General features: G+C 43.9%; 1 protein-coding gene across 1 annotated transcript in view; it reads left to right on the plus strand.

The window, feature by feature from the left end:
* PARG (poly(ADP-ribose) glycohydrolase) overlaps nucleotides 1-26837 on the plus strand; it is a 911041-nt gene that overhangs the window by 741399 nt on the left and 142805 nt on the right. Inside the window, exons 14-15 of the mRNA XM_078643350.1 lie at nucleotides 12245-12323; nucleotides 14677-14785. Of these exons, the coding sequence (XP_078499476.1) occupies nucleotides 12245-12323; nucleotides 14677-14785 (188 nt within the window). The remainder of the gene's footprint in view (nucleotides 1-12244; nucleotides 12324-14676; nucleotides 14786-26837) is intronic.

Below are 26837 nucleotides of genomic sequence, written 5' to 3' on the forward strand. Positions count from 1 at the left end.
AACTTAACAGAGGCAACGTTGCGTAGGGACACATTCCTCCTATTGGGCGATTTGAATTTGCACCTAGACTGCCCAGAGGATAAAGGAGTGGAGGAATTTTGCTTGGATATTCAAGCCCTTCAGCTTGAACTTAAGTTCTCGAGCCCCACACACCGGCAGGGGCACCTCCTGGACCCGGTTTTTGCTAACTGGGAAGGGGTTGAGGTGTTCACTATTGAACCAATCCCCTGGACAGACCATTCTCTGGTGGTCTTTTCTATAAAGACCCCTAAAACCACTAAACCCGGTCAGGCACCCTTAAATTATTTAAGGAGGAAGTGGGCTAAGTTCGCATTGGAGGATTTTAATCATGCTCTGATTAGAGACGGCCAACCTGAAGGGGAGGATATTGAAACGGCGGTTTCGAACCTCAATAAGCGCCTTATTCAAGCGCTGGACCAGACTGCCCCACTCTGTCGAACATTTGCATCCGGCCGTAAAGAAAGATCTGCCCCATGGTTTAGTGGAGAGCTGAGGCAAACAAAGGCGGAATGCAGGCGAGCCGAAAGAGTGTGGAGGGTGTCATATGATACCCAGGCTAGGGAACTGTTCCTAGAAAAAAGGCGGCAGCATCCTAGGCTGAATAAAAAGTCTAAGGCAGCCTTCTATGCAGGACAAATTTTAGGGGCAAAAAACTCGGCCAAAGAACTTTTTAGTATCTATAAGTCTTTGACTATTCTAGACTCATCGGCAGACCCAGAGAGTTGTTCGACCGAAACTTGCGATCGAATTGCCGAATATTTCTCCACCAAAGTTGAGAAAATTTATTCGACTTTTCCTAATCCTCCCCCTGTAGGGGTTGAGTTTGTGGCAACATCTGAGGGCATGGAGACAGAGGGGTCCCTCACGAACTTTAGCACCCTCCTGAAGAGCTAGTCAGGGTATGCCTCTCTGTCAAATCGGGCTCCCCCTTGGACCCTGGGGGACAGCCTGGAAGTGCTGGAGCCTTACATAAGGCATGTCCTGGATACCTCCTTCAAATCGGTGTGTTACCTGAAGGGTGGAAACAGGCTTTGGTACTCCCTCTCCGGAAGAAATCCCACATTGGTTTTGAGGTGTTGGAAAATCTGAGGCCCATTTCTCTCCTGCCTTTTCTGTCCAAAGTGGCGGAAAAGGTGGTTAACACCCAAATCATGAAACATGTGGAGGAGATGGGATTGCTCCATGCCACACAGTTTGGCTTTAGACCGCGCCATTCTACCGAGTCCGCCCTTCTCATGGCAACGGAACATCTGAGACAGGGCGTAGATAAGGGGCAAACGATGGCCTTGATCCTGTTAGACCTCAGCGCGGCGTTCGACACTGTAGCACATACCACCTTGCTACAGTGTCTGAACAGAGGTGGGATCACCAACACCGCGCTGAGGTGGATCCAGGCCTTCCTCACGGGAAGAAGCTTTCAAGTGAGGCAAGGCGACTGCTATTCAAAAGGGGTACCTTTGGGCCAGGGCGTGCCTCAGGGCTCGTCCCTGAGTCCAACCCTTTTTAATTTATATGTAGCGCCGGTAGCCTCCATTGTGGAGAACTATGGTCTCCAATTGGTATCATATGCCGATGATACGCAACTGGTCATCTCCCTGTCACACGCACCCTGTCTTGCTGCAGATGGCTTCCGGTCGTGCATGAAAGAACTTGCCGACTGGATGGCCATCAATTGTTTAAAACTCAATGGCAACAAGACAGAGGTGCTGGTGGTAGGGAGAGCCCAGTCTGCATGGTCATCGGCATGGTGGCCACCCTGTTTAGGACCAACCCCCACCCCTTGCCAGGAGGCAAAAAATCTAGGGGTATGGTTTGATGCAGGTCTCACTTTCGGGCCCCAGATCAACCGTGTGGTTGGCGTATGTTTTGGGGTACTGAAAAGATTGAGGAAAGTCCTGGACCTACTGCCGATGGAAGCTCGCCAAACCCTGGTACATACTCTGGTAACCGCCAGGATGGATTACGGGAATTTGCTTTACCTGGGGGTGCCAGAGAAGAGCATGGCTCGCCTCCAAGTACTGCAAAATGCGGCAGCTCGTCTGATCCTCAGGCTGCCCAAAAGGGCGCCTTCGAAGGCGGCACTGCAGAAGCTACATTGGCTTCCGGTGAGGCGCAGAGTTGAATATAAAGCCCTCTGCACGTGTCACCGTATCCTGTATGATAGGGCTCCTCGAGCACTGAGGAAACTGGTTGAAGCTTATATACCCGCTCGAGCGCTCAGATCCGCCGATGGGGGTCTGCTTAGGGTCCCCAGGGTGAAGAAAGCGCGCATGGGAGGCAGATCTTTCAGGTGTCTAGCGGCAAACTACTGGAATAAACTTCCAGTGGACTTGCGTCTGGAACCTGAAGAAGCGAGGTTTCGAGCGAAATTAAAAACCCACCTCTATGCGAAGTAAATGACTATTAAGCTACTGTGCTCCCTGTTTGCTGCCTCTCTCACTTTCAGCGCGCGGACACGCCGGTGCGCGTAACGCAGCGCTTTACAAATGTCCCAATAAATAAATAAATAGATAGGGAGGCGGGGAGTTTCACTGTTAAAGTAAATGAAGGCTGTACGTTGAAGGGTTTTCTTATCTACAGACCCCCAGGCCCTATGGCTCGGTTTGGGGAGAGTCTAGTAGAAGGCATCATGGAGGCGGCGCTGCGTGGAGATAAAATCTTGGTATTAGGGGATCTTAATCTCCACCTTATTAACCCCACTGACAATGCTACCAAGGACCTCTGCCAGGCGCTAGTAAACCTCCAACTGAATCAGATAGTAGGTGGTCCCACCCACCAGCTGGGACAGTTGCTAGACCCCATATTTGCCAACTGGGGGGATGTTGAAGCAATGACACCCATCCCCATTCCATGGTCGGATCACTATCTGGTACTATTCTCTGTACGTGTTCCAGGGACTAGAGCACTGACGCCAGCTCCGCTATACCACTCTAGGCGGAGATGGGCAAACTTCTTGCAGACTAAGTTCTGTGCGGCACTCACTAAAGGAGGGAGTCCGGGGGGGGACGATGCGGACACTGCTAATCTTAACCTCTGCAATCGGATCACCGAGGCACTTGACTGCACAGCTCCACTCTCTCGTGCTAAAGTAGGTGGCCGCACTCAGAAAACTGCCCCGTGGTACAGTGACGAGTTGCGGGCGGCAAAGGCAGCACTGAAGCGAGTGGAAAGGCAATGGCGAGTGGCCTTTTCGACGGAAACCAGGGAGATTTATCTAACTGAGAGGCGACTCTACCACGGGCTAATTAGAAAGTCCAAAGCTGCATACTATGCCACCAGAATCAGTGAGGCCGGCAACTCCACGAGGGAGCTTTTTCTGTTATACAAATCTTTCTCGGGTGGGATACCAGCTACTGCCCCAGATGAGTGTTCGGCGGAATCCTGTGATAAGATCGCAAACTTTTTCGCCAAGAAGGTAACTAAAATCTACTCATCATTCCCTAATCACCCAATGGCAGGGACTGAGTTCGTGGAAAGTCCGAGGGATTGGGGGAATAGATATAGACTGACCAACTTTGTTACCCCGCCCACGGAGGACCTCTTAAAGATATGTAAATCCATCAAGTCCGGATCCCCTCGTGACCCCACCACGCCTAAACAACTAGCCGAAAGCTTGCCAGTGTTGGAACCTTACATCAGGCACCTACTTGACCTGTCATTTAAGACTGGGATAGTGCCTAGAGACTGGAAGCAGGCGGTGGTTCTACCTTTGAGGAAGAAAGCAAACATCAGTTTTGAAAAATTAGAGAACCTTCGACCTATCTCCCTTCTGCCCTACCTGGCTAAAGTGGCAGAAAAAGCTATTAACGTTCAATTGATGGATTTCGTGGAGGAGGCGGCCCTCCTGCATGACACCCAGTTCGGTTTTCGTCCCCGTCACTCTACTGAATCGGCGCTCCTGATGGCAGTGGAGACCCTACGCCGGGGGGGTGGATGAGGGACATACCATGGCCCTCATCCTGCTGGACCTAAGAGCGGCATTCGACACTGTAGCACACACCACCTTGCTACAGTGTCTGAATAATGGTGGAATATCGAGCACTGCACTTAGATGGTTCCAGTCCTTTCTGACGGGGAGAGGTTTCCAGGTCCGCCAGGGTCACTGCTACTCTGGGGAGATCTGTTTGGGACAGGGCGTGCCCCAGGGCTCGTCACTGAGCCCCAACCTGTTCAATTTATATGTCTCCCCAGTGGCCTCTATAGTGGAGGGTCACAGACTGCATATAGTATCCTATGCTGACGATACGCAGTTGGCTATCTCCCTATTGCGCGCACCGGGTCTTGCGGTGGACCAATTCAGAACCTGTATGCAGGAGTTGGCAACCTGGATGTCCACCAATTGCCTCAAACTGAATGGCAATAAGACCGAGGTGCTCGTGGTTGGGGGGGAGCCCTTCTGTGTGGTCGTCGGCGTGGTGGCCCGCTTGCCTGGGCGAGGCTCCTACACCCTGTCGAGAAGCCAAGAATCTTGGAGTTTGGCTGGATGCTGATTTGTCTTTTGGACCTCAGATAGGCCGGGTGGTGGGTGTCTGTTTCAGCGTCCTAAAAAGTTTGCGGAAGGTCTTAGATCTACTTCCCATATCTGCCCGCAGGACGCTGGTACATGCCCTCGTTACATCGCGCCTGGATTATGGCAACCTACTGTATTTGGGAGCAACCAGTAAGGTACTAAATCGTCTCCAGGTGCTGCAGAACGCGGCAGCCCGCCTTATTCTGAAGCTTCCTAAAAGATCAGCCTCCAAAGTTGCCCTTCAGACTCTTCACTGGCTCCCAGTGAAGAGAAGGGTCGAGTTTAAGGCCCTTTGTACCTGCTATCGTATCCTTAATGGGAGGGCACCAGCACCACTCCAGAGTCTGGTCTCCAGATATGAACCTATGGGAGCACTGCGTTCCTCCCATAGTGGCCTGTTAAAGGTCCCAAGGATAAGAAAGGCTCGCATGGGAGGCAGATCATTTCGCTACTTGCTAGCGAAGGGCTGGAACGCTTTACCCCTGGATCTTCGCCTAGAACTGTCTGAAGCCAACTTCAGGAAGAAGCTAAAAACACATCTATACACACGGTAACTCTAGCTGACTCTGCGGCCTGCCTGCATGAGTTTTCTGTCTTAGCGCAGGGACACGCTAGTTGAGCGTAACCGCGCGCTTTATAAAACTCCCTTATTATTATTATTATTATTATTATTATTAGGGCTATTGTCTAGTTTTGTTACGACTCGCGCACTGCTGTCTATGTGAAATTTTCTTCTGAGAAGAGATGTGTCATCGTAAAGGAAAGTGGTTACTGTTATTTTTATATTTTGTTTTGTACTTATAATTTTTACTGGATTTTTTTATGCTAGTGTGATACACCATTTTCCTATATTCAGTAAGGCATAGGAATTGATAGCGAGCATGTTTGCTATAACTATGGAGACTGTTCCCGCTTCTCCTAATCTGATACAAGAAGATAGCGTTTATAGAACGCGATGTGATCCTTGAACAGAGAACTTTCTTAGCCATGTCTTTCACATCCTTGATTGATAAAATAAAGCACACCTTTGTTTGGTAACTTTCTTTTTGGCTTTTGTGATTATCCATCCTATGAATGAGACAGGTCTGCACAACCGCTAGCATACATGTCATCATTTTGGACGAAGGAATAGGGATATTTATTTCATCCATAAATTTCTATTGAAGAAGTGGCCATTTCAGATGGGAAAAGGCCACAGTAAAGCTATATTAGCTTCAAAATTTGAGTCTCTCCCGCTTAAATCAGGTCTATTGGCATGTATGCTTTTGAAGCGTGTAGGAACATGTTTGTTTTCCTAATGTCTTACACACTATTGTACATTTGGTAATGTGAAAGAGGAGCACTTTGCTGTTAAAACGAAACCCTCACTCGCCCGGATAGGGTTAAAAATGTGCGAGGACACGAGGTAGTTTTTACCCCTGTCCTTGCACCTTTTCCACCCTATCCGATGGGTGCACCAGAATAAAGTGTTTTTTTGCCCACCCGTTGATAGTTTTAATGACATTGTAGGTTTTTTTTGCACCCTACCCCTCGCTCATCATTATTTCCATCCCGCTTATCAAAACACCTCCGCTCCTCCTGTTTTACATTCAGAGTTGTAGCCCACACAAGGTACCTTGCGGTCCTTGTGTTAGGGGGGAACCCTATAATGCAGCATGTCACCTTTGGGTGAGTGGGGGTTCTTGTCCGAACAGCAAAATGCTCCTCTTTCACATTACCAAACGTACAATAGTGTGTAAGACTGTCTTTTTGGTAGGGTAAAATGCTCCTTTAGAGACCCTGTGTGTGGTAATAATTGTTTTCCTAATGCCATTAGATTTAATCTTGCCTTGTAGCTATAAAATCCACTGACTAATGCAATCATAACTGTCTGAAAGTTTATACATATCCTCGATATTGTTGACAACCTCTGGAGGCAGAGATCATTTCAGGGCTCAAGTTGCTTTGTCACCAGCAGATCATCATTCGGCAATCTGGTTTCTGCATGCAGGTATCTCGAGGCATGAGATTGGCCTATAAATCAGTAGTCTCCCGCCTCAAATCGGTAGGGTTGGCATGGATGCTACAGATCTGTATAAATGTCTCTAAACTATGTATGCCCATATTTCTTGTTAGGTCTGGTCGACAGTGCAGCTGGTGCCAGATTGTGTGTGATAATAAAATAAAATACTTTAGGGTACTACTGTGAGAGAAACGTAGGCTCGACCCACGTGGGAGTACAGGATTTGATTGGGCAGAAGATGTGTGCTTCCCCTGAAAAGAGTGCTTGTATTGCACGTTTTCGGATTGTGGCTAAGCTTATACTCAATAAAGAGGGACTGAGTTGGTTATCTTGGCAAGTCAATTATCATAGCTATAGGCCTTATCTGTCTTGTATGAAATGTTATAATAAAGACTGTAGGCCTAACATGTTTATTGTGAAAAGCATATATTAACATCAATCCATTTAAGCTTTAAGAGTGAACTCTTATTACTCTGTATGGAAGTCTGCTGAGACGGATTTTGTTACATGGAATCTCACAGATTACTGTAGTAGGCAAGGGTTTCCGTGTTGGTCACAACCTCTGTCAAACCTTGGATATAGAAAATTTGCTCTGTCAAAATGCTTGTTGGGCCTTCTTTGGAGCGACTGTATTTTGCTTAGCCAAGTGCCATTTTGTATACGTTTATGGATTACACTCAAAACAGCATGCCTGAGTTGGTTATGGTGCCAAACTAAACACCTGATTGGCGCACCCGGGAAACGTATGTCTGATGCCATAGGCCTGTTCTGCTTATTATGAAAAGTGATGACAAAGCTAGTAGTTCTGGCTTGGTTATTGCAAAAAGCATTTGTCAATGCCAGTAGGAGTGGGTTGTTATCACCTTGTATTATTAGCTATAGATACTTTTTTTGTTACATGTAATCTTGCAGATTACCACAGTAGACAAGCGTTTGATTGTGGCTACCCACAATGACAAACCCATGGAGTTTTCACTGTGAAGATTCTTGGTGGGCCCTAATGAGGGATGTATATTATTTTGCAAACTGTTTTTTTCCATAATTTGTAATTTTTTTAACTGTATGCTTCATGGTTCCCAGTTTATGTGCACTTGGAGAGGTGTCAAGCAAATGCTAAAGCCTATAATATTTATTCCTTCATTGGGAAAAGTTATGCCAAATTTTAAAGGTTTAATCTGTTTAGTTTGAAATGTTAGGACAAAGCAGGTAGGCGTGACTTCCTTATTGTGAATAGCATACGTTAAAAGTACTAAGGATGAACTATTGGACTGTGTTAAAGCCTGTAGGCATGTATTTTGTGACATTGAGTCACACAGATAACCATAGTAGACAAGGGTTTTAGTAACCCACCTGAACAAACCGAGGGCATAGAAAATGTTCACAATGACAATCCTCAACTGGTTCTTCTAGGAGAGATTTTATATTGTTTTGACAATTGTAATTTTGTAGATATTAGTAAGTTTATCGCAATACACCTGATGTCTGCCTTGGGGGAAAGTTTATGCCCAGCACAGTAGGTCTGAATTGGTTAGGCTGACACTCCATTGATAGACCATAAACTTTGTTGTTATGAAATGTTATGGTATAGGCTGTAGGCCTGACATATTTATTGTCGAAATGTATGTCAATAGGCATATACATTTGGATTGTTATTACTCTACATTGAATCCTACAGGTGGATATTTTCTTTCATGCAATATCACGGATAACTGAGTAGGAAAGTGTTTTACTGTTGGCTATCACCTCTGACAAACCTTGTGTATAGAAGATTTCCACTGTGAGAATTATAATTAGGTACTCTTAAAAAGGATAATATTTTACTTTGACAAATGTAGTTTTGTATACATTTATAATTTTATAACTATTCCTGATGGCTGTTTTGGGCTAAAGCTTAAGCTCAAAACAGTAGGCCTGAATTGTTTATGGTAACATGCCAATTATATCAACTAAAAGCCTGTTCGGTTTACTAGTCAAAGGCATTTCAGATGCCAAAGGCATGTATTTATTACGAAAAGTTATGATTTAAGTACTATGTAACACATTTGTTAAAGCCAATGGGGTTGTTTTTGCAATCTGTTAACCCCTTCCACACTCATGACGAGCTGGGCTCGTCATGAGGTAGCCTCCTGCTACGCTGATGACGAGCCCAGCTCGTCATGTAACATGTGTTTTTGTTGTTTCCAGCACACAGCGGGAAAATGCATAGCATCGATGTGGTTAAAGCCTGAAGTCCTATATTGTGTTACATGAAATCTCACAGATTATCATTATAGGGAAAGTTTTTGTTGTTGATTACCTCCTTTAACACACCTTAGAGATAGGTTTGCATTGTAATATTTTTTGCTAGAATCTCTTTGGAAGGCCCTACATTAAGTTATATACATCCATATGTACAAATGTGTATCTATAGAGGACTTTTGGGTCAGCCCTCCTCTGGCATTGACCTGACTGAGTGCCATTCACATTCTGTGTGCATCCGTGACCCCTTATTGCAATGCTTATCCAAAGTCTCAGGGTTCAAAATCAACATTGATATATCACAAATTATTTACAAGCCTGTTACTCCAAAGAAAAAGATGAGATAGGATATTTTGTGGGTGTGGGGCCTCCTCCAGCTCACGGACTGGTCAAATACACCGGTGTAATGGTGAGAAGAGGAGAGAAGTCTATGTATAAAGCCAGGTACCCTAAGGTGTTCATAGAAATAGCAATACAGTTGCATAGAACTAATTGGTACTACGTATTGTGGGTATGTTGAAAAGCAGCAGTAAAAAGGTTCATTCTTCCTAAGCGCTTGGATCACCTTTAGACTCTACAAGGGAGGTCGATAAGGAAAGATCTTAGCAATGGCAAAAGTTTCCATTTATGGGAAAGTTTAGTTAAATCGCCCATGTGAACTTCGTTACTGGCTCAGATTTTGTCGTTGCTCAAGAAAGGGAATCATACAAGAAATGCAAGAATGTAGGATCTAGAATGGTTGGGACTATTTGGAGACTAGAAAGCAATTATAAGATACCCTAGGAAGAAGTAAAAATAATGTTTGCAAGTGAGGCATTGGGTTATAAGTTCTGGTACATTTTGTAGAGGTTTTTGCAGCTTCAAGTTGTCTTACTTTACTTCTCGGCAGGCCTCAGTGTATGCCAGTGTACCAGCAGGCAATAGTGACTCATTTACAGGTATCAAGAGGGAAGGAATCGCTACATGGTGGTATTATTGTTTTTCCAAATCTGATTGCTAAGCTTGAGGAGGTTAATAATAAGATTCTTTAATGATAGTAATAACTGCCATTTAGGATGAAAAAACTATTTCTAGCAGTTTAGGTTCGGTGTTGGATAAACCTAATGTTCATATTTGATTTTGAGGTCCCAAGCTGGCCTCCATTTGGCGGACAATGTGGTATTAAAACACACAAGGTGATGGGAGGAATGCTTACACATGCCCTAAACCCTGGCACTTGTTCTAGGTAGTATTCCAACACATTGTTTTTCACCCTATGTGCTACCCCCGACAGAGGCCTGCCTAATGCAAATTAGTACTGACCCACTTCATCTTAAGGGAACAGTCCATCCTGAACTACCAGTGAGGGCCCCTTTCAGAAGACACCAGAAGCACCCCCAGATTAGTTTCAGCCTTGTTAGGCCTCATCAGTTAAGTATTGCTTGAATCATATGGCACAGCAATCAAGGGACTCATGCCAGAGGCATACCTTTGTATTTTCAAATATAACAAGGGAACCCGAACAGTTTGCTGAGGACCGTGGGTATCAATTCAATATTACAAAAGACAAAGGTCCTTAGCTTTTTTGGAGGATCAAGGAAAGAATACAAATATAGGCCATGATAGGTAGCTATATTAGTCCTCTGTCCAGCCGGACAGGGTATTTATTTTTAAGTGATTCATACAATTGAAAAGGAATAACAGTGAGGCACAATCCTGTACCGTACTAGGGAGGGAATGGTTGGGGAGAAAATAAACAACATAAACGGGGGTTCTTTACAGGCAAAAACTGAGCAAGGTTGGCCACTTTTAAATCAGTGTATCAATTTCAAGTATTGCCAAATACGTGCTAGACACAACAAGGTTCAACACATTGGTCAGTTGTGAAAACACTAAAAGAAGTCGACGTTTCGATCCCTTTTGCTCTAATTATTTGGGATCATCATCAGGACTAACAATTTACACCAATTGCCTGGCATTTATACAATACAACCACCTGTATATAAGGGTAAAAACAGGAGAAAAAACGGGAAAAAATAAAGAAGCCAGTGGCTAGATTAGTGCTAGCTGACAATAGTGCGCGCACATTCAGAGGTTTTAAGAAATGGCAACCTTACATATTCGGAATCGCATTGAAGTGTTCTAACTTTGGTGAATTACTTTGTGAGGAGACTGTCCACTCCTCACAAAGTAATTCACCAAAGTTGGAGCGCTTCAATGCGATTCCGAATATGTAAGGTTGCCATTTCTTAAAACCTCTGAATGTGCGCGCACTATTGTCCGCTAGCACTAATCTAGCCACTGGCTTTTTTGTTTTTTCCCCTGTTTTTTCTCCTGTTTTTACCCTTATATACAGGCGGTTGTATTGTATTAATGCCAGGCAATTGGTGTAAATTGTTAGTCCTGATGATGATCCCAAATAATTAGAGCAAAAGGGATCGAAACGTCGACTTCTTTTAGTGTTTTCACAACTGACCAATGTGTTGAACCTTGTTGTGTCTAGCACGTATTTGGCAATACTTAAAATTGATACACTGATTTAAAAGTGGCCAACCTTGCTCAGTTTTTGCCTGTAAAGAACCCCCATTTATGTTGTTTATTTTCTCCCCAACCTTTCCCTCCCTAGTACGGTACAGGATTGTGCCTCACTGTTATTCCTTTTCAATTGTATGAATCACTTAAAAATAAATACCCTGTCCGGCTGCACAGAGGACTAATATAGCTACCTATCATGGCCTATATTTGTATTCTTTCCTTGATCCTCCAAAAAAGCTAAGGACCTTTGTCTTTTGTAATAGAGGCATACCTTTGGCCACTTAGGGTGTTACATCAAACACTCATTAAGTAGATCGGAAGAATGCTTGCAAGTAGTCGGAACCACAGGTAATCGATATAGTTAGCCTTCCAGCCCATATTGTTTTGGCCTCTGTCCCACTACCACTCTAGACAGACGCATGCCTCGTGTTATTCAGTACTGATCCTGCTCCTCATTGGAACAATTCATCCTGAACTGCCATGCAAACATCTACCAACTTATCTACCTAAATGTATAGTTGAGGGCCTTGTTGGGTGAGGCAGCATTGTTTTCCTTCCATATTTTCCCCTTTGCCCAATGACTGCCACCTCGACCCCTTACCTGTGTGTGTATGTGTGTGGGCACTAACAGCTTATCCCACTCAACATCAAGTGAAATGGGAGATGGCAGCTAAAGCCTTCCTAGCCCAATGGTTTGCACCCCTGATTAGCCAAAAGACTGTTATTGTACTATGATCCTGCTTGCCCAGCTTTCAAACAATGGTGCATTTGTTCAGGAGGACAGGATCTCAATTCTAACTCCATTTCGAAATTTGTTAGAGTTCTGCTAATTATGCGGCATATAGACGTTACGTTGATATAGAAAGATTTGTTCTGGGCTGCCATGGTGTAATTTCAGTATATGCCAAATGCATCTATTATTGTTGGGAGTGCTAAATATGTTCATTATTTTTTTGTAGGCACTGAACAGTACAGTGAGTACACGGGCTATGCAGAATCATATAAGTGGGATCGAAGCCACGAAGATGAGACGCCCAGGTATGTCACAAGTCCCTCTACTAAGTATTTCAGGCCAACAGGCCTTGTCAGATGCTATACATGAGAATACAGAAACGTGATGGGTGGAATGTTTGAATTAATCTCAGCCATTGGTAATTATTTGGACCGCATCCCTATTCCATCATTTTTTGCCCACCATTCCACCTCATACAGGAATCAGACTTATGCAACTCAGCCTTTGCCCTGCTCCAATAGGGACAGTTCAGCCTGAACTGCAAGGCCTGGTTCCTTCTTTACGGAAATGCTAGTAGCCCCAGACCGGTTCAGTCTAACTGGGTCTTCTCATAAAGGTGCTGCTTGAGATTTGCAGCACAGTGAGCACAGAACCCACTTCTGGGAATTCTTATCTCATTGAGGGCTTCCAAAAAAACAATAGGTGGAACGCTTAAATTAATCTGAGACACTGATAATTACACAGGTCACACCCCGTTCCATCGTTTGATTCCGTACATGGTCATTATCAATTAGCCCACTTTTCAACAGGGCCGACTCCATGGCAGAGCGACAGGTGCCGCCACACCTGTTACTGACCTCAGGGGCGCCTTATTTAGGAATACCAAGTTTATTGAGTACCTGCTGCAGAGTTCCTTGTATGTCCAACAGTTTTCAGACCACACTAAAAATGTCAAAATAACTCTGGCAATTAATGTTCCTGCTGAAGAGAGACGATTAAGTAGCACACAGGGTTAATATGCCTGCTGCAAAGAATTTGTAGCACGCTAATCACCAAACTATATTTTATGTGGATCTATCTATAGGTTACTACTTTTGTCACAGACATCCTTTTGTTACATGTTGTAATATTTTTGTTACATAAGTTGCAATCCTAATAAAGCACAGTGAGCTATGAACTTGTCATCAATGAGCTGCATGCCAACTGCATGCTATATGTTAGAATATTATGTTTTTCCGCAGCCTTTCATTATCCTAATGTTGCTAAAAGGTTCATTTGGGCAGAAATACGTTCTTATTAGTAAAGCCAACCATAGTGGTGGGTTTTAAATGCAGTGTTTGTCCTTCTCCAGGCGAAACACTCTTAAAATATACTGCCTACTGCTGTTACATTTGACTCCTACAGCTTGTAAACCCCGTCCTTATGTAACATGTCCTACATAGACTGATTTACACATGTATTATTCATTGTCTCTGTATAATGTGTTTGATGTAAAGTGCTCTGACACCCTACACTGCTATGAGTAGCGCTATAAAACAAATGAAGTGAATGTGAGAGAGGGGCTATGGAGGGCTGAGGGGTACTGTTACTAGTGTAGCGTGGTATTGAGTAAATTCGTAGAGAAGGACGTGATTGTAAGGGAGGGGGCAGTTGCGGCTTCCGCAGCGTAGTATGGGGAGAAAAAAATATAAAATGTCACTTACCTGGGTGCAGGCCGTCTCTTCTCCTCCGTCCTCTTCTGTTCCGGACTGGCAGCAGGAAGCACACAGGCTTCCCTAAGCCAATCACAATGCTGCTGTCACCAGCATGACAGGAGTATCATGATTGGTCTGAGCGCTGTGATTGAGCGCTCAGACAGGGAGTGTGAGCCTGTGCATTTTCTCCACCCAGGCTGTGCATTACGACCCAGTGGAGAACATGCTAAGTGCGCATGGCGGTTTGGCCGGCCCAAGACGGCCAGCCAAACCGTCATGCTCACTAAGTGCCCCAACCGCTCTTCCCCCTGCTGGCTGACACAACAGCACAGCCCTGTAAAACTGCCTCGGAAAAATAAAATGCTAATAACAATGCATTATTATCATTTTATTTTTCCTTTTTCCACTGCTCAAAGAACAGTGGGGCGGCACACTTCCGCCTTAGTGGAGGAGCCGCCCCTGGGAGTGAGGGATTTGCCGCACTGGGCGCCACCAACGCTAAAGCCAGCCCTGCTTTTTAATTGACATTGTTAACTGCTTCAATGTAAAAGCAGTGAAGACCGTAAACCGGGGCGTCATTGCTGTGACGTTACCGTAGGCCAAAGAAAAAGCTCCTAATGAGCTTGTCTCCCTGGAAGTTGGGGCGCCTTTACCACGGCCACGACTAAAGGGCCAGGGGCGACTCGCGGCGAAATCGGAGACAAATCCAGCTTTATGCTTCTTGTCTCTGATGTCACCTGGAACTGTTCGGTAAAAAAATGAATCCTATTTATTCCTCACTAAACCTCTACATTTGTAAAGTGTTTCTGTTAACATGTGTCTTTTGGGGTCATGGAAACAAGTAACGCCTTCCGCACTGTACTCGGTAGCCTGCCTCTCCTGAACGCCATTAACTGTCAAAGACAAGCGCGCCCACCCCGCTCCCTCACTTTGTGTCTTACTGTGTCGTCCTCACCCCTCTCAGGGACGAGTGGCAGCGGCGGACTACTGAGATTGTTGCCATCGATGCGTTGCCCTTTCGAAATCATCTTGAGCAGTTTATCCCTCAGAAGATGGTGCGAGAGCTGAACAAGGTCGGTGATCCTTTTCTTACCCTGTGTGTTAATTCCTGGACATACTATTCTTATGGGCCTGTTTTTGTCTGCTGTCCTCTAGTCTGCTTTGCATTAATAATGCTGACGGGTGAATTTCGATTTTACTTGCATGAGGTGTTTTCCATTTTCAGTTCCATAAATCTGGTGATTTAATTGCAGTCTTACTAAGGTTCCAAATACTCTTTTTGGATGCGACTATTTTACGGTCTTTGTTTGAAAGTTAGGAGTAACATATTTTTTTTAGAGTGGAAGGAAAAAAAGTAATTCTAATTATCAGGGAAATTGCTTATTCATATATTGTTCTGTGCCTGTCTTTGCCGCGGTCTCAAATGCTTGAGTTTCAGTCCTTCTATTAGCTTCTCGTTCAGTTCCTATTTTTTGGTCCCATTTCTCTTTTGGCCTTTACATTTTTAGGTCGAGCCTAGCGGCAGCGGGCATGCACTGCTTGCTCTGCGAGGCGTGCTGTAGGACGGTATGCTGTGGAAGCCTCGTCCACTCTCCGCCCATATTTGTAATTTGATTTGGGGAGGCGCCCGCTTCAAGGACACCGCGCTAAGTGTTAAAGATAAAAAGAAAAAAAGAAACAGAGTGCGGTGTCTTTGAAGCAGCGCCGCACTCAGTTTTAAACATAACCATTTGCAATGCAATAGGTCTCGCATGTACGTGAGTTCAAGCTATTGGCATTGTAAATGACAATGCCTTTTGTCTATGTTTTAAAAAACGAAAATAGGCATTTTCATTTACAATACCAATAGCGTAAACTCGCGTAAATGTGAAGCCTATTGCATTGCAAATGCTTGTTTTTTGCTGCACTTATGTTCCTATGTAGACCTTGTTCTCTCTTTGCCTCCCTTTGTTTATCAATGTATGTGCTGTTCCGTCTCTCTTTTTGGGTTCTTTGTTTCTCACTGCCCCCATGAGTTTTTGTTTTTCGGTGATGGGCCCTCTGACTTGTGCTGAGTTTGACATTTCATCCATATTCCTAAGGTTCTTTGTTTCCTTACACTGCATGATAAAAACATTAAAGCGAGGTACAACAAATAACAACATTCAAATCTAAAAGTATAGTTTTTTTTTCTGGTTGAATCTTTGTTCAATAAATATTCTTGGCACCGTATGACTACTTTGCCTAAAATATTTGTTGAATGCGACTCCATGCACTAGCGGGAGGGAGAGTTGCAATTCCCAGTTGAATTTTGGGGGTGCACGTATTTTGCTGTGAAGAGAAGCATTATCCATTTTAGAGTTGACCAGACTTTTATTATCATTTTTCAAAAACAAATCAGGGAGCCATCACAAGTACTAATAGCACTCATTTACATGGGTCATATACGTGGATTGCAAAAGAGAATTGTGAGAATGAGGCAAACCCATAGTAGCAAACTTCATATAACACCATGCATTTGTGGCTAAGGTAGCTAATATAGTTGGGTGAAGAAGACTGATGAAGGCTTCAACCCCGTAGCTCATTCTGTGAGATTAAAATGTTATGAGCACCTACGTGTGAGGAAGGCAAGCAAGCACATATACACTTTTCTCTAGAAAGAGGATGGAAGAAAGAGTACTGAATTAAGGTGGTATGATTTAATTTGCAGGACTATGAATAGTCACCCTCTCCTCCTCACCACCAGTCAAACATAAAGGGTAGAAATTATTGGAGTTAAGTGACATCGAAGGGGGCGAGAAGAAGTGGACCAGTCATCAGCACAGCACCGCAAGATATTTATGTGGAATGATAAAACGTAAGAAATCGCCTTCAAAGAATATCTGGCCTTTTATGGGGTTTTTTCTTCCAGAGAAGGATGAAACAAACTTCAATCCTTTTGGAGTAATCTTTTGAGAAAAAGTGGCAGTGAGTACCTTGTGAGCTCAGAGGGTAAGTACTGGTGGAGATCTCCATTTCGAAGTGCTCCTCCCGATCAAAAGATTCTACAAATCCTATGAATGAGGATGTGGAATTTGCATTTGCAGAGGGCCTAAGTCCGGAAAAACAAATGTGAACCTGGCTGTGTATATCTGCTCACTAGAGAATCATATGCATATTGTCCCATTTAAGATATTGAAGCCATTTATTGTAATGATGCAACTGGTGTTGGCTGTGTCCATTATGCTAGAACTGCTCAAAATTACAGAAGCTCCAGTGAGTAATATTGGCCCATTCCATTGCTAATATTCCAATCCTATTTAGATACTTGCTAATATAACATGTAAAGTATGCACCCGATCTTAAATGTGCATACCACTACAATGGTGACATGAGTTCCTCAAGAATATTTCACCTGAGCAGCCTATTAAGTGTGAGCCCTTACACCAGCATTGTGTCTAAAGCCCTCATTTAGGCCACCACTCGCCAACCTTCAGATTGTGAGTCCCAGGTTTTGTTTTCGAGCACTGGCCACCAAAGCAGAGGTTGTTCGTCAGTGGGCATGCTGACTTTCATCTACTTGGGCTTAGAACCTAAGCTTTTATCAGCTAGCGATGCCCTTTGAATTTATCCGAAAGCACAGTGAGCGTGCAAGATCCCTGCAAGGGAGCTTCTCCACTGGCAGTAGATCAGCTGCATTTGAAATAATTGCAACTTAAATAAACTATCACGCTACATGTATGGCAGTAGTTTATAACAAGCATTACAGGTCCCTATCGTAAGACTAGCTCTTACAGAAACTGCTTCTCCATCAAAACATTCCATGTTCGACTCTCCTCATGTGTTTTTTACCGCTATTTTCCCCCTTCTCACACCTACCCCTGCTTTGACAATCTTCTTTACAACAGAATGACAAAAATGGAAAAGTCCCCTACATATTGAAATAATGTATTCACATTTTATATATCTAAAAATGTGAATACATTATTTTATCATGTATATGCATACATTAAGAATTAGGATGCTACAGCGCCTGGGTATACCCCTGCAGACCACATAAACATGGTTATGCTAGAGTGTTATTCAGATTACGCCCAGTGAACAAGGTAGACTTGGAGAGCTCCTCTCAAATGAAAGTCCTGTTGAAGACTTTGAGCGTAATACTCCATAAGTTGTGAATTAAACTCTAGACATTATATATTGCTGTCATGGGATGCAGGATGCACTTGTTATTTGAAATCACCAAGACTTGATTTGGATTGCAGGGCCTTTGGGAGTTTTGATGAGGACTGGAGGACTTTTATGAAGATCATAAAGGTGGAACGCATGTTCAGACTATTGTGGTACTGAGAAAGTAGTGAGGGGTTTGCAGGAGAACCTGAAGAGGTGTATTTCCACTAATGGAAAGATGAATAAGCCAAATAATGAAAACGGTAATGAGCCTGTTGAAAGAGTATAGCGTAGAAGAAAATTACTGAGGATTGCTTAGAAAGAGAGCATGCAGGCTGTGCTCCTGGGGTCTAAGGTAATTAGAAGGGGGCTGTTTTAATCACATGAAGGTTAAAGCGGAGGAGATAGCTAAGCGAAGGAGCCCCCATTTAGAAGTCTAAAAAAATGATCGGAGATTTTTCTGAAGGCACGTGCCGAGAAACTAGATAACCTATCAAGATCCCAGGCAGAAACTTAAATAGAGGTCACGCATATTGAATCTCTTGGAAGTATACTCGAAAGTGAAAGCAGTTCTATCATGACTTCATTGGAATTCATATAAGGTAATGCAGGCCTTGGGGCTCTAGGAATAAAGAAGATCACAGGCATGCATACCATGCGCATGCTTAGGTGCCTGATGGAGTTATTCGGGCAAAACTCCGAGAGACTGAGGTCGTCGTGGTGTCCTGACTGATCCCTGATAGCTAACAAGGCAGGCTTATCACCGCTGTGTACAGGTGACCCTTGAGTATTTGTCTGATTACTGTTTTGGACACCCCATGCAAATGGTGCTATGATGAGGTATTCACCATATATGTTCTTTATAAACTCCCAGGTTTGTTTGAAGAAGTAAACTGCTGCCAATGACACAAACTTGTTTCTGCAAGAACCAGTCAATAGTAAAAAAAAACTGTCTAGCCTGTTCAGTGGTTGCAAAGACATATATTATACTAAAGAATAGGAGTATGCATGCCACCTTAATGGACTACATATCGTTGCTTGGGAGAGTGAATTGTGATCCACCTTGGAGACAAACTAGGGTATCCTTACCATCTTCCTGATATGCTCTAACATATCGGTGCAAGTTAAAAGCAAGGGTGTCCCAACTGGTAAAAATTCCCACTGTCACTGGCTGGAAATGATTGCATTTTTTCCCTGCTGTTGCTTTCTTAGAATTGTCGGTCTTTCGAGAAGTGTTGATATGAACTGCATACATCTCTGGTGTCTGCATTACAAATTGATTCAAGCCCTCAAATATGCATATGACATAGTGGTAATATGCAAAACTACACTGAGGCCCTCAGTTTGAAGCGTAACTTGTTCAAAACTTAAATAATGGGATTTTTGAAACCGAAACAGCCTTGAGTAACTAAAGGGCTTTGTTTAAACAACAGGTGATGGACAGAATGCAGAACAATGTCATACATTCACCCGAGTACAGAGATCTGGGCCTTAACCATGCCATTCCAGTTTGAACCCAGCCATATGCAAATCAGTCTTAACACTGTGCCCCATGGGAACAGTCCAGCCCAAACTGCCAAGCCAGGTCCTCCCTGGACTGGAAACAAGCATCCAAGCACCGGTTTTGGGCTTTCATCCCTCATCAGCCTGGATAGCTTGATTCCAGTGGCATGGAGAGCACGGGACTCACGTCTGAGCATACCCGTCCCACTGGGGGTGACAAATTCAAAAACAACAGGTGATGGACAGAATGCAGAACAATGTCATACATTCACGACAGTACAGAGATCTGGGCCTAAATCCATCGTTTTTTTGCTCACCATGCCATTCCAGTTTGAACCCAGCCATATGCAAATCAGTCTTGACCCTGTGCCCCATGGGAACAGTCCTGCCCGAACTGCTAAGCCAGGTCCTCCCTGGACTGGAAACAAGCATCCAAGGACTTTGTTTGGCAGCATTTTAAGAGTCCCATGGGGATTGTTTTATACACACAAACACACACTTCTGTGGTCCGGCACAATTCTGATCTAAGGTGAAAGGCATGTTTGAAGAAGACAGTCGAAGAAATAAATAGTGTTGTATGTGTCCTGCACTCTTTTTTATAGGAATGTACTGGGACGTGGGATGGAAGACACAAAGGAAGTATATGAGGTAAACCATTAACGATGGTACACAAACAAATGTTTTCTGGAAATCGTCCTGAGGTAATTTGAGAAATGGAGAAGGCATATGGTGGAATGAATTTAAGAACATTTGGAAATGTGGAGCTCTGCAACTTCAGCAGCAGTGCAAATATAATTGAACTCAAGCTCATAAATGTAAGACTTAAAGTCTGTCTTCAATGGCTTCCTAGTTAGGGACATTGATTCTGTCAGAAATGTGAGTATTAATGTGGGAAGGGTTGCCCCTGCCAGCTCAATAAACCCATTCTGGTTAGGTGAAAGATCGTGATAAGAGAATATCAATTCAGTCCCTGAAAGCTATGGCACATGCAGCGGGCAATCCCCAGAGAAGTTCGTGCTAAGTGAAGGCAGTATCAACAATTTTGAATTAAAGAACACACCACGATAAAATTCCCAAACCAATTAAGAAATATACAGGAGGAACGCAGGTAATCAGCAAAAACAGTCAAATATAATCAAAATATGTTAAGGGCAAATGGACATAATTTTTTTTTAAAGGTTTATGACGAGAAAGAATCATATGGTAAAACAACAGTTTGTGGTAAACTGGAACCTAGGCACAATTTTAGGTTGACCATGATGGGCAAGAGGTGGGATACCGAAATCACCCGGGTCTCCTAAAGGGTTTAGTTCTTTTTAGTGAGCTGGGCCCTCTTCGAGTCGGGAGTCCTTTTTCTTTTTGTATCCCTGAAGCAGGTAAGTAGACGGCTATCCACTTGATCCTCAGAGGAGTTCAGTCCCTGAATGGCAGAAGTGTTCAGGAGTCTGTGAGTCCTTTTCCAGCAGGAACTAGGACTCAGAAGGCAGAATTTCTTTCCAGCACTGCCTTGTTCTTCAGATGGAGTCTTCCCAGGTCTAGGAATGCTCTGAGGAGGTGGTTGTGGAGGTGCCCGATTTATCCTTTGCACTTGCTAGTAATTGGAGGAATTTTACTGCCCAATCCTAACAAGTTTTTGACAGACCCCACAATGTCCTTTTGTAACACTTCCTCTTTGCCTTACTGTAAAATGACACAGAAACCCCTGTATTAAATGGTTTGACCAGCTGCCACCAGGCAGGCCTGTCTTCAGCTTCTTGGCTACTTCTCTACTTTTCCCGTGGTTAAAACTCATTTGACCTTCTTCTGTGTCTGGAGCCTAATTGTCTAAGAGGGTCCTGTGGATGAATAGCAGAATCCTTCCTTAGCATCTCCAAATGACACATGGTAGTTCTAAAACGGCCCTTTGTTCTGTTAACTGTTCTGGGTCTACTCGCCGATAGCTACGCTCTGCTAAGTGGTCAGCAGTTAACATCCATTGGCCTTTGTGGGCCCAGAGACAAGGCATTGTGCTCTAATTCAGAGCTGTGAACTCTCTCTACGAATGATGTGCACTCCAGCTCTGGAGGCATGATGATTGGCAGAACTGCTTTTAAGCTAGTTATGGCTCAGGCAGCCTAAATACATTTTTACAGTTACTTTTCTGCTTACCATTAAGTCAGATTTTAAACAATATGCAGGGACTCACTTAAAAACATTTTCCTTGCCTTTACCTAAGCAGAGCTCAAAAATAAAGATTTTAATCCCACCTAGACCTATTGGGGAAAGGTCGGGCTAGGGCTAAGTAGTGAAATTACTTTTGAGTTATGTGAGGAAATCATTTTAATGTATGGTGTGGTTGTGTTACCTCATCCGTGTAATAAACTCACAAACCCGTCTTGGGTCCAGTCAGGTCGTTTGCAAAACCTTAGCTCAACTCTGGGTAGCTGTGGCTTCGAGCAGTCAGGCTTTCTCAAAGGGAACAAGTGCAAAGCATTTAGCAAAACAGTTGAGCAAGAAAGAAACATGACACAAAGAAAATCTGACACCAATCTTTAAAAATAGCTCTTATTTTTATGAATTTTTACACACCAATACAAACAAAATCCACCAGAGGTTTCCGTAATTATGAATTATTAAGCAAATAATTAATCACTTACTTTCCACAAACAACCAATGGCAAATACTGTGGTTAGCAGTTACTTTAAAACCTTTTGTAAAGTAGTTTTCAGGGTTACTCCGACCATCTTTGGGAGACCAACTCTGGCAGGGACCAAGTGGCAGGGGCCGATAGTGCTTGGCAGCATTCAATAGTGCTTGGCAGGATTGTTAACCTTGCAGTCATAGCAGTTTCCAATACAGTTCCAGGCTCTATGGGCGAACTACCATTGACATCAAGTGATACAGGATGCTGAAGGATGCTGATCCATTGACAGGGGCCTTCCTGAGGCCCACCTCAGTCTAAGAATATGGTAGGGCAACTTTGGCGACAGAGATCGATGTCTCTTGGAAGAGATGTTGAAGTCCAGCTAAAAACCAGTCGCCACTGGTCTCCGGGTTATAGCGAAACTAGCAGTTTCCTTTAACCGAGGGTGATGTCCATCTTGGGCAACCCAGCTACACTCCAACAACGCTTTCAGATCCGGCGAGTTCTGGTGCAACTTTTAAGCCTCAAGATTCAGTCTCACAGGCTGCGCTTTAGTTGTCAGTGGGGGTCAAGTGATTGTGGCTACCAGCTCTTCAAGGCAGGCTTCTTCAGCTTTTGTGATCCTGGAGTGGTAACAGGAAGTCAGCCAACTGACTCTTGGAGTCATCTCTACTGTCAGAGGAAAAGTCATCCCTGAACCTCAAACAGGGCACCATAGTTACAGTCCTCTCTTTCCTAGCCCAAGGATCAGCAGGTGCATTCCAGTCTTTGGTGCAGCCTCTGCTTTCTGGGTCCATGGAACAGTAGGGCATTCCTTCTTCAGTCTCTGTCCAGTGTAGTTATGATCTCTGGGCTGGGTTTCAGGGGTGCTACTTTTAGGTGCACAACCTGCCCTTGGATATGCGGTGACTCCTATCTAATGGGCTACATGACTCCCTGCTGCGAAGTGTGGCATCCAGCTATCTCAGAGTGCAGTGTTCTGCCCACTCCCAAGATGGCAGAATTCCTCTCTGTGTGTGGAGCTTGGTAGCCCACCCTAGAGGTGTTGGCACCTGAGGGCTGCAAACCAACAGCAAAAGTGATTCAGCAACTGGTACCCCTCTCCGGCCCCAACCTGTCTACCACAACAAAAGAGCAGGTGTGGTCCACCATTTGCCCTTAAAAGGCAGCTTCCCTTTTGAAGATAACCTTTTGGGCTCAAACCCTGTTTGGCTTTCCAACAAGGGAGAGGTAATACCTCTTCCAACTGCAGGCCCTTTGTGTTCCTTCTTGAGAGTCGTTCACACCTCCCCAGAGGAGGGCAGAGAGCTGTCTCGTGGCCAGCAGCCATAAATGGTCACTGAGAAAACTGGACATCAGTGTGGCAACTTTCTAAAGTTGTTATTTACTTGAAAGTTACATTAAATTCGACTTGGGCATCAAGTCTTGTTTAATATAATGATTATTTTGAAAGCTTGACATACCAACTGTAGTAGTCCCATTCAGAATTTAGCACAGCTGAGTTGTCCGCTTGTAACACTGAATTTGCCAATGGGGCTACTAGACGTTCTACAGCAAAAATGACAATCTGGAACCTCTACCGTTAGGAAACTTAAAATCATATTTCCTACATTTTTTATATACAGCACCCTGCCTAGGGCTTCATAGGCATATCTTAGGGGTGAATTAGGTAAATTAAAAAGGAAGGTCAGGACTTTGTCATTAATTTAAGTAGCACAGTCGAATTTTAGCAGTTCGAAAACTGCTGTGCCAATGAGCAATGGCAGGCTTATGAGTCTTGCTTTGCTTTGACACACTTGTGGTGGCACAATAAGGGCTGCATTCCTCGAGGGACACATCAACTTACAGGCCCGAGTACCCCTGGTACCATATACCAGGGACTTAGAAGTAAGTTAACATGTGCCAATTGTGGTTGAGCTGATCAGACATGTACCTTTTAAGGGTCAGAGCACTGGCAGTGAAGTATGGTTAGCAGGCCTCAATGCTTTCTCAGAGTCAAAAACCAGCAGCATCAGTCCAAAACTTTGGGGGTGATCAGTCCATAAGAGGCATTTCCTTACAGGTTATATTTCACTGTGAGGACACAACAACTTCAATATGTAGTGTGCCGTGTTTTTAGGTTGAGCCTGGGCAGAGCATGGTCTGCTCCGCGAGCCATGCTGTATTGGAGTATGTACTTGAAGCCCCACCCAATCTCCGCCCATATTTGTCAATTGCTTGTTTCATTGTCCTTCCTAAATGCTGGCTTGTGATTCGTTATTAGGCTTGTTAGTCCCTCCTTAGTACTGCCTTGTCTTCATTTGTAACCTCCCATGGGGATTGGCCCTTTTACTTCGGTTGTTATGCGGTGCGTCTCCTTTAGTCTGTAAGCACGATTTTCTTTAATGAGTTGCTCTTACTGCAGGCGGGAAGGCGGTCTCTCATGCACAGTTGTGACCAACGGCTTGTTTGCCTCAAAGCAAACGGGGTGCACTTCAGGGACCATGGGAGACAGGAGGGGGCAACTCAGCGATGCCTTTAATGAGGTCAGAGGTGCGTGTTGTAAATTCCGCTAGATCTGGTGTGTTTATTTTCTGAACCAACATCAATGCTAAACATGAACATGCTTTAAGTTTGCTCCTCCGATCACTTGCTAAAACCCATGCCTTGAACAAAGGGCTCTTACCCCTTTTTCTGAATTTGTTCTTCTGTGAAATGCATCTAAAAAAGAAATAAACTCTTTGGCTGCAAATGCCTCTTTGTAGACACTCTCCCAAAACCTCAAACCCGACCGGAAGGTGTTGAAGCTCTTTACTGAGCAGTTCTCCAGTTCCAAAGTGGTAGCTCTCTAGGAAAACTAAAAGGTAAAAAATAAACTCCCTGCTGGGTACGAGGTTACAGATCTGGGCATCGCAATCGGAATGTGGTTCAGTGTGAAGTGTGTTTGAAGATACATACTCTTGATATATAGACTGTGCTTTCGAAGTAATAATGTATTATTTTATGAAAAAAATGTACTTTAATCTTGAAACAAGTGCAAGGATTTTAATCTGACTACCCCTTGATCTTCATGCATATTTGGAGTTGATGCTTAAACGGATGCGCCTTCCATTGTCTTGGTGCGCCAGAGTCCACCCACGATGCAGCGCCAGATGGCAAAACAACAAGCATTCACAATGTAGTAGGTCTGGCATTTGCGAGAGTTTAAGCTATTTGCATTGTAAATGACAATGCTTTTTATTTATGTTTTAGAAACCAACACATAAATAAAAGGCATTGTCATTTAACAATGCCAATTGCTCAAAGTCTCGCAAATGCGAGACCTATTGCATTACAAATGCTTGTTTTTATATATCAACAGCCAGTCCTGTGGGCTTACAAGGAAGTTTGAGGGGTAACATGTGAATGTATAAAATAGGCTTTTTCTTCATAGAGAATGATTTTTTAATGCCATGTGTCACTGCAGTGCATTTAACCTGCATCTTAGCCATAACACAGTGATGCTCCTGGCAGAAATATATTTTTTCCATATATATGGATGGTGTAAATACACTCTGCAGCACAAGTAGGACATTTAACTTTCCTTGCCTTAGGTGCACTTAAGATTTCATTTACAGTGAGCTTTTAGGTATGTTAAATAGGACAAATCGGTAATTCGAATATATAGCACATGATTTAGAAGGGAAACACGAGCACCTTGCAGTTATGTAGCAATGGTAAAGTGCACAGAGTCCTTAAACCAATACAAATAGGGATCAGAAAAAGCAAACAAATGTGGGATAACCATGCAGAATGGACACATTTGCTGCAGATTTGCTATGCAATTGTTTGTTTCTGGATCCACCGAATCTTATTAGAAGGATCCAGATCCACAGTTTTTTTCTTAATATTCAGCACTCAACCTGGGGAATAACTCCAGATTGGGTGACTGTATATGCATCGAATTAAAGTTTTCAATTTTTCCACATACCTAATAATCGAGGCTTAGTGTTCACAGCCTTTAGGCAGCACGCAGCTCCGTATAAAAATACCTAAACTGTATTGAGCAGATCGATTGCTCTGCAGACACGAATTAAAGTATGTTTGTCTGTTAAATGAGAGGATGATGTTTTTGATGTCAGGCTGCCCTGCAGCAGCCGACAGATATTGTGTGTTACTGTATAAAAGACTCATTTGAACCCTGTGCAATCTACTTTGTAAAAATCAGTTGCCTTCATGCTTACAATTGCATTTAGCAGTTCCTTGTGAAGCATTTTTTAAGTCTTTTAGAAAAGATGAAAACATTCTAAGATGGTGTGTCCGACACAACTGCTGGACTGTATGTTTTAGGCACAGCTCATACATTTGCATTTGTTTTACTTCTATATGGGTTGCTTGATGTATGCGGAGTTTTTATATGTTAAATCTATGATTAATTTTGCATTAAGCCTTTTTATGTAGTCTTTGTGATTTTCCATGTCAACTTGTGCCCTGATCCCATAGCCTTTCTATCCAGTGCAGCTCGCTATGCAGTGCCTTGACCTTATTTTTACCCATACTCCGTATGCCATTCATCTAGTCCCTTTTTAGGTCTAGCCTGAGCCAGCGAATAGAAGCCCCACCCACTCTCCGCCCATGTTTGCATTGGCTTGTGTCATTGTCTGTCCTAAATGCTGGCTACTGATTCATCAGTAGGCTTGTTAGACCCTCCTTAGTACCGCCTCCTCTTAATTTGTCACCTCCCATGGCAACTGGCCCCTTTACTTCAAGTGTGACACGGTACGTGTTCTTTAGACTGTGAGCACTCTTTTCTTTAATGAGGTTCTTCTACTGCCTTCTTTACTCCCCCCCTCCCTCCCGTTGTCCATGCCTTCTCCCCCGCCTGCACTTCCGTTGGTGCCTTCTTGCCCCTG

Source organism: Lissotriton helveticus, chromosome 5_1, assembly GCF_964261635.1.
Source record: "Lissotriton helveticus chromosome 5_1, aLisHel1.1, whole genome shotgun sequence".
Taxonomy (NCBI): domain Eukaryota; kingdom Metazoa; phylum Chordata; class Amphibia; order Caudata; family Salamandridae; genus Lissotriton; species Lissotriton helveticus.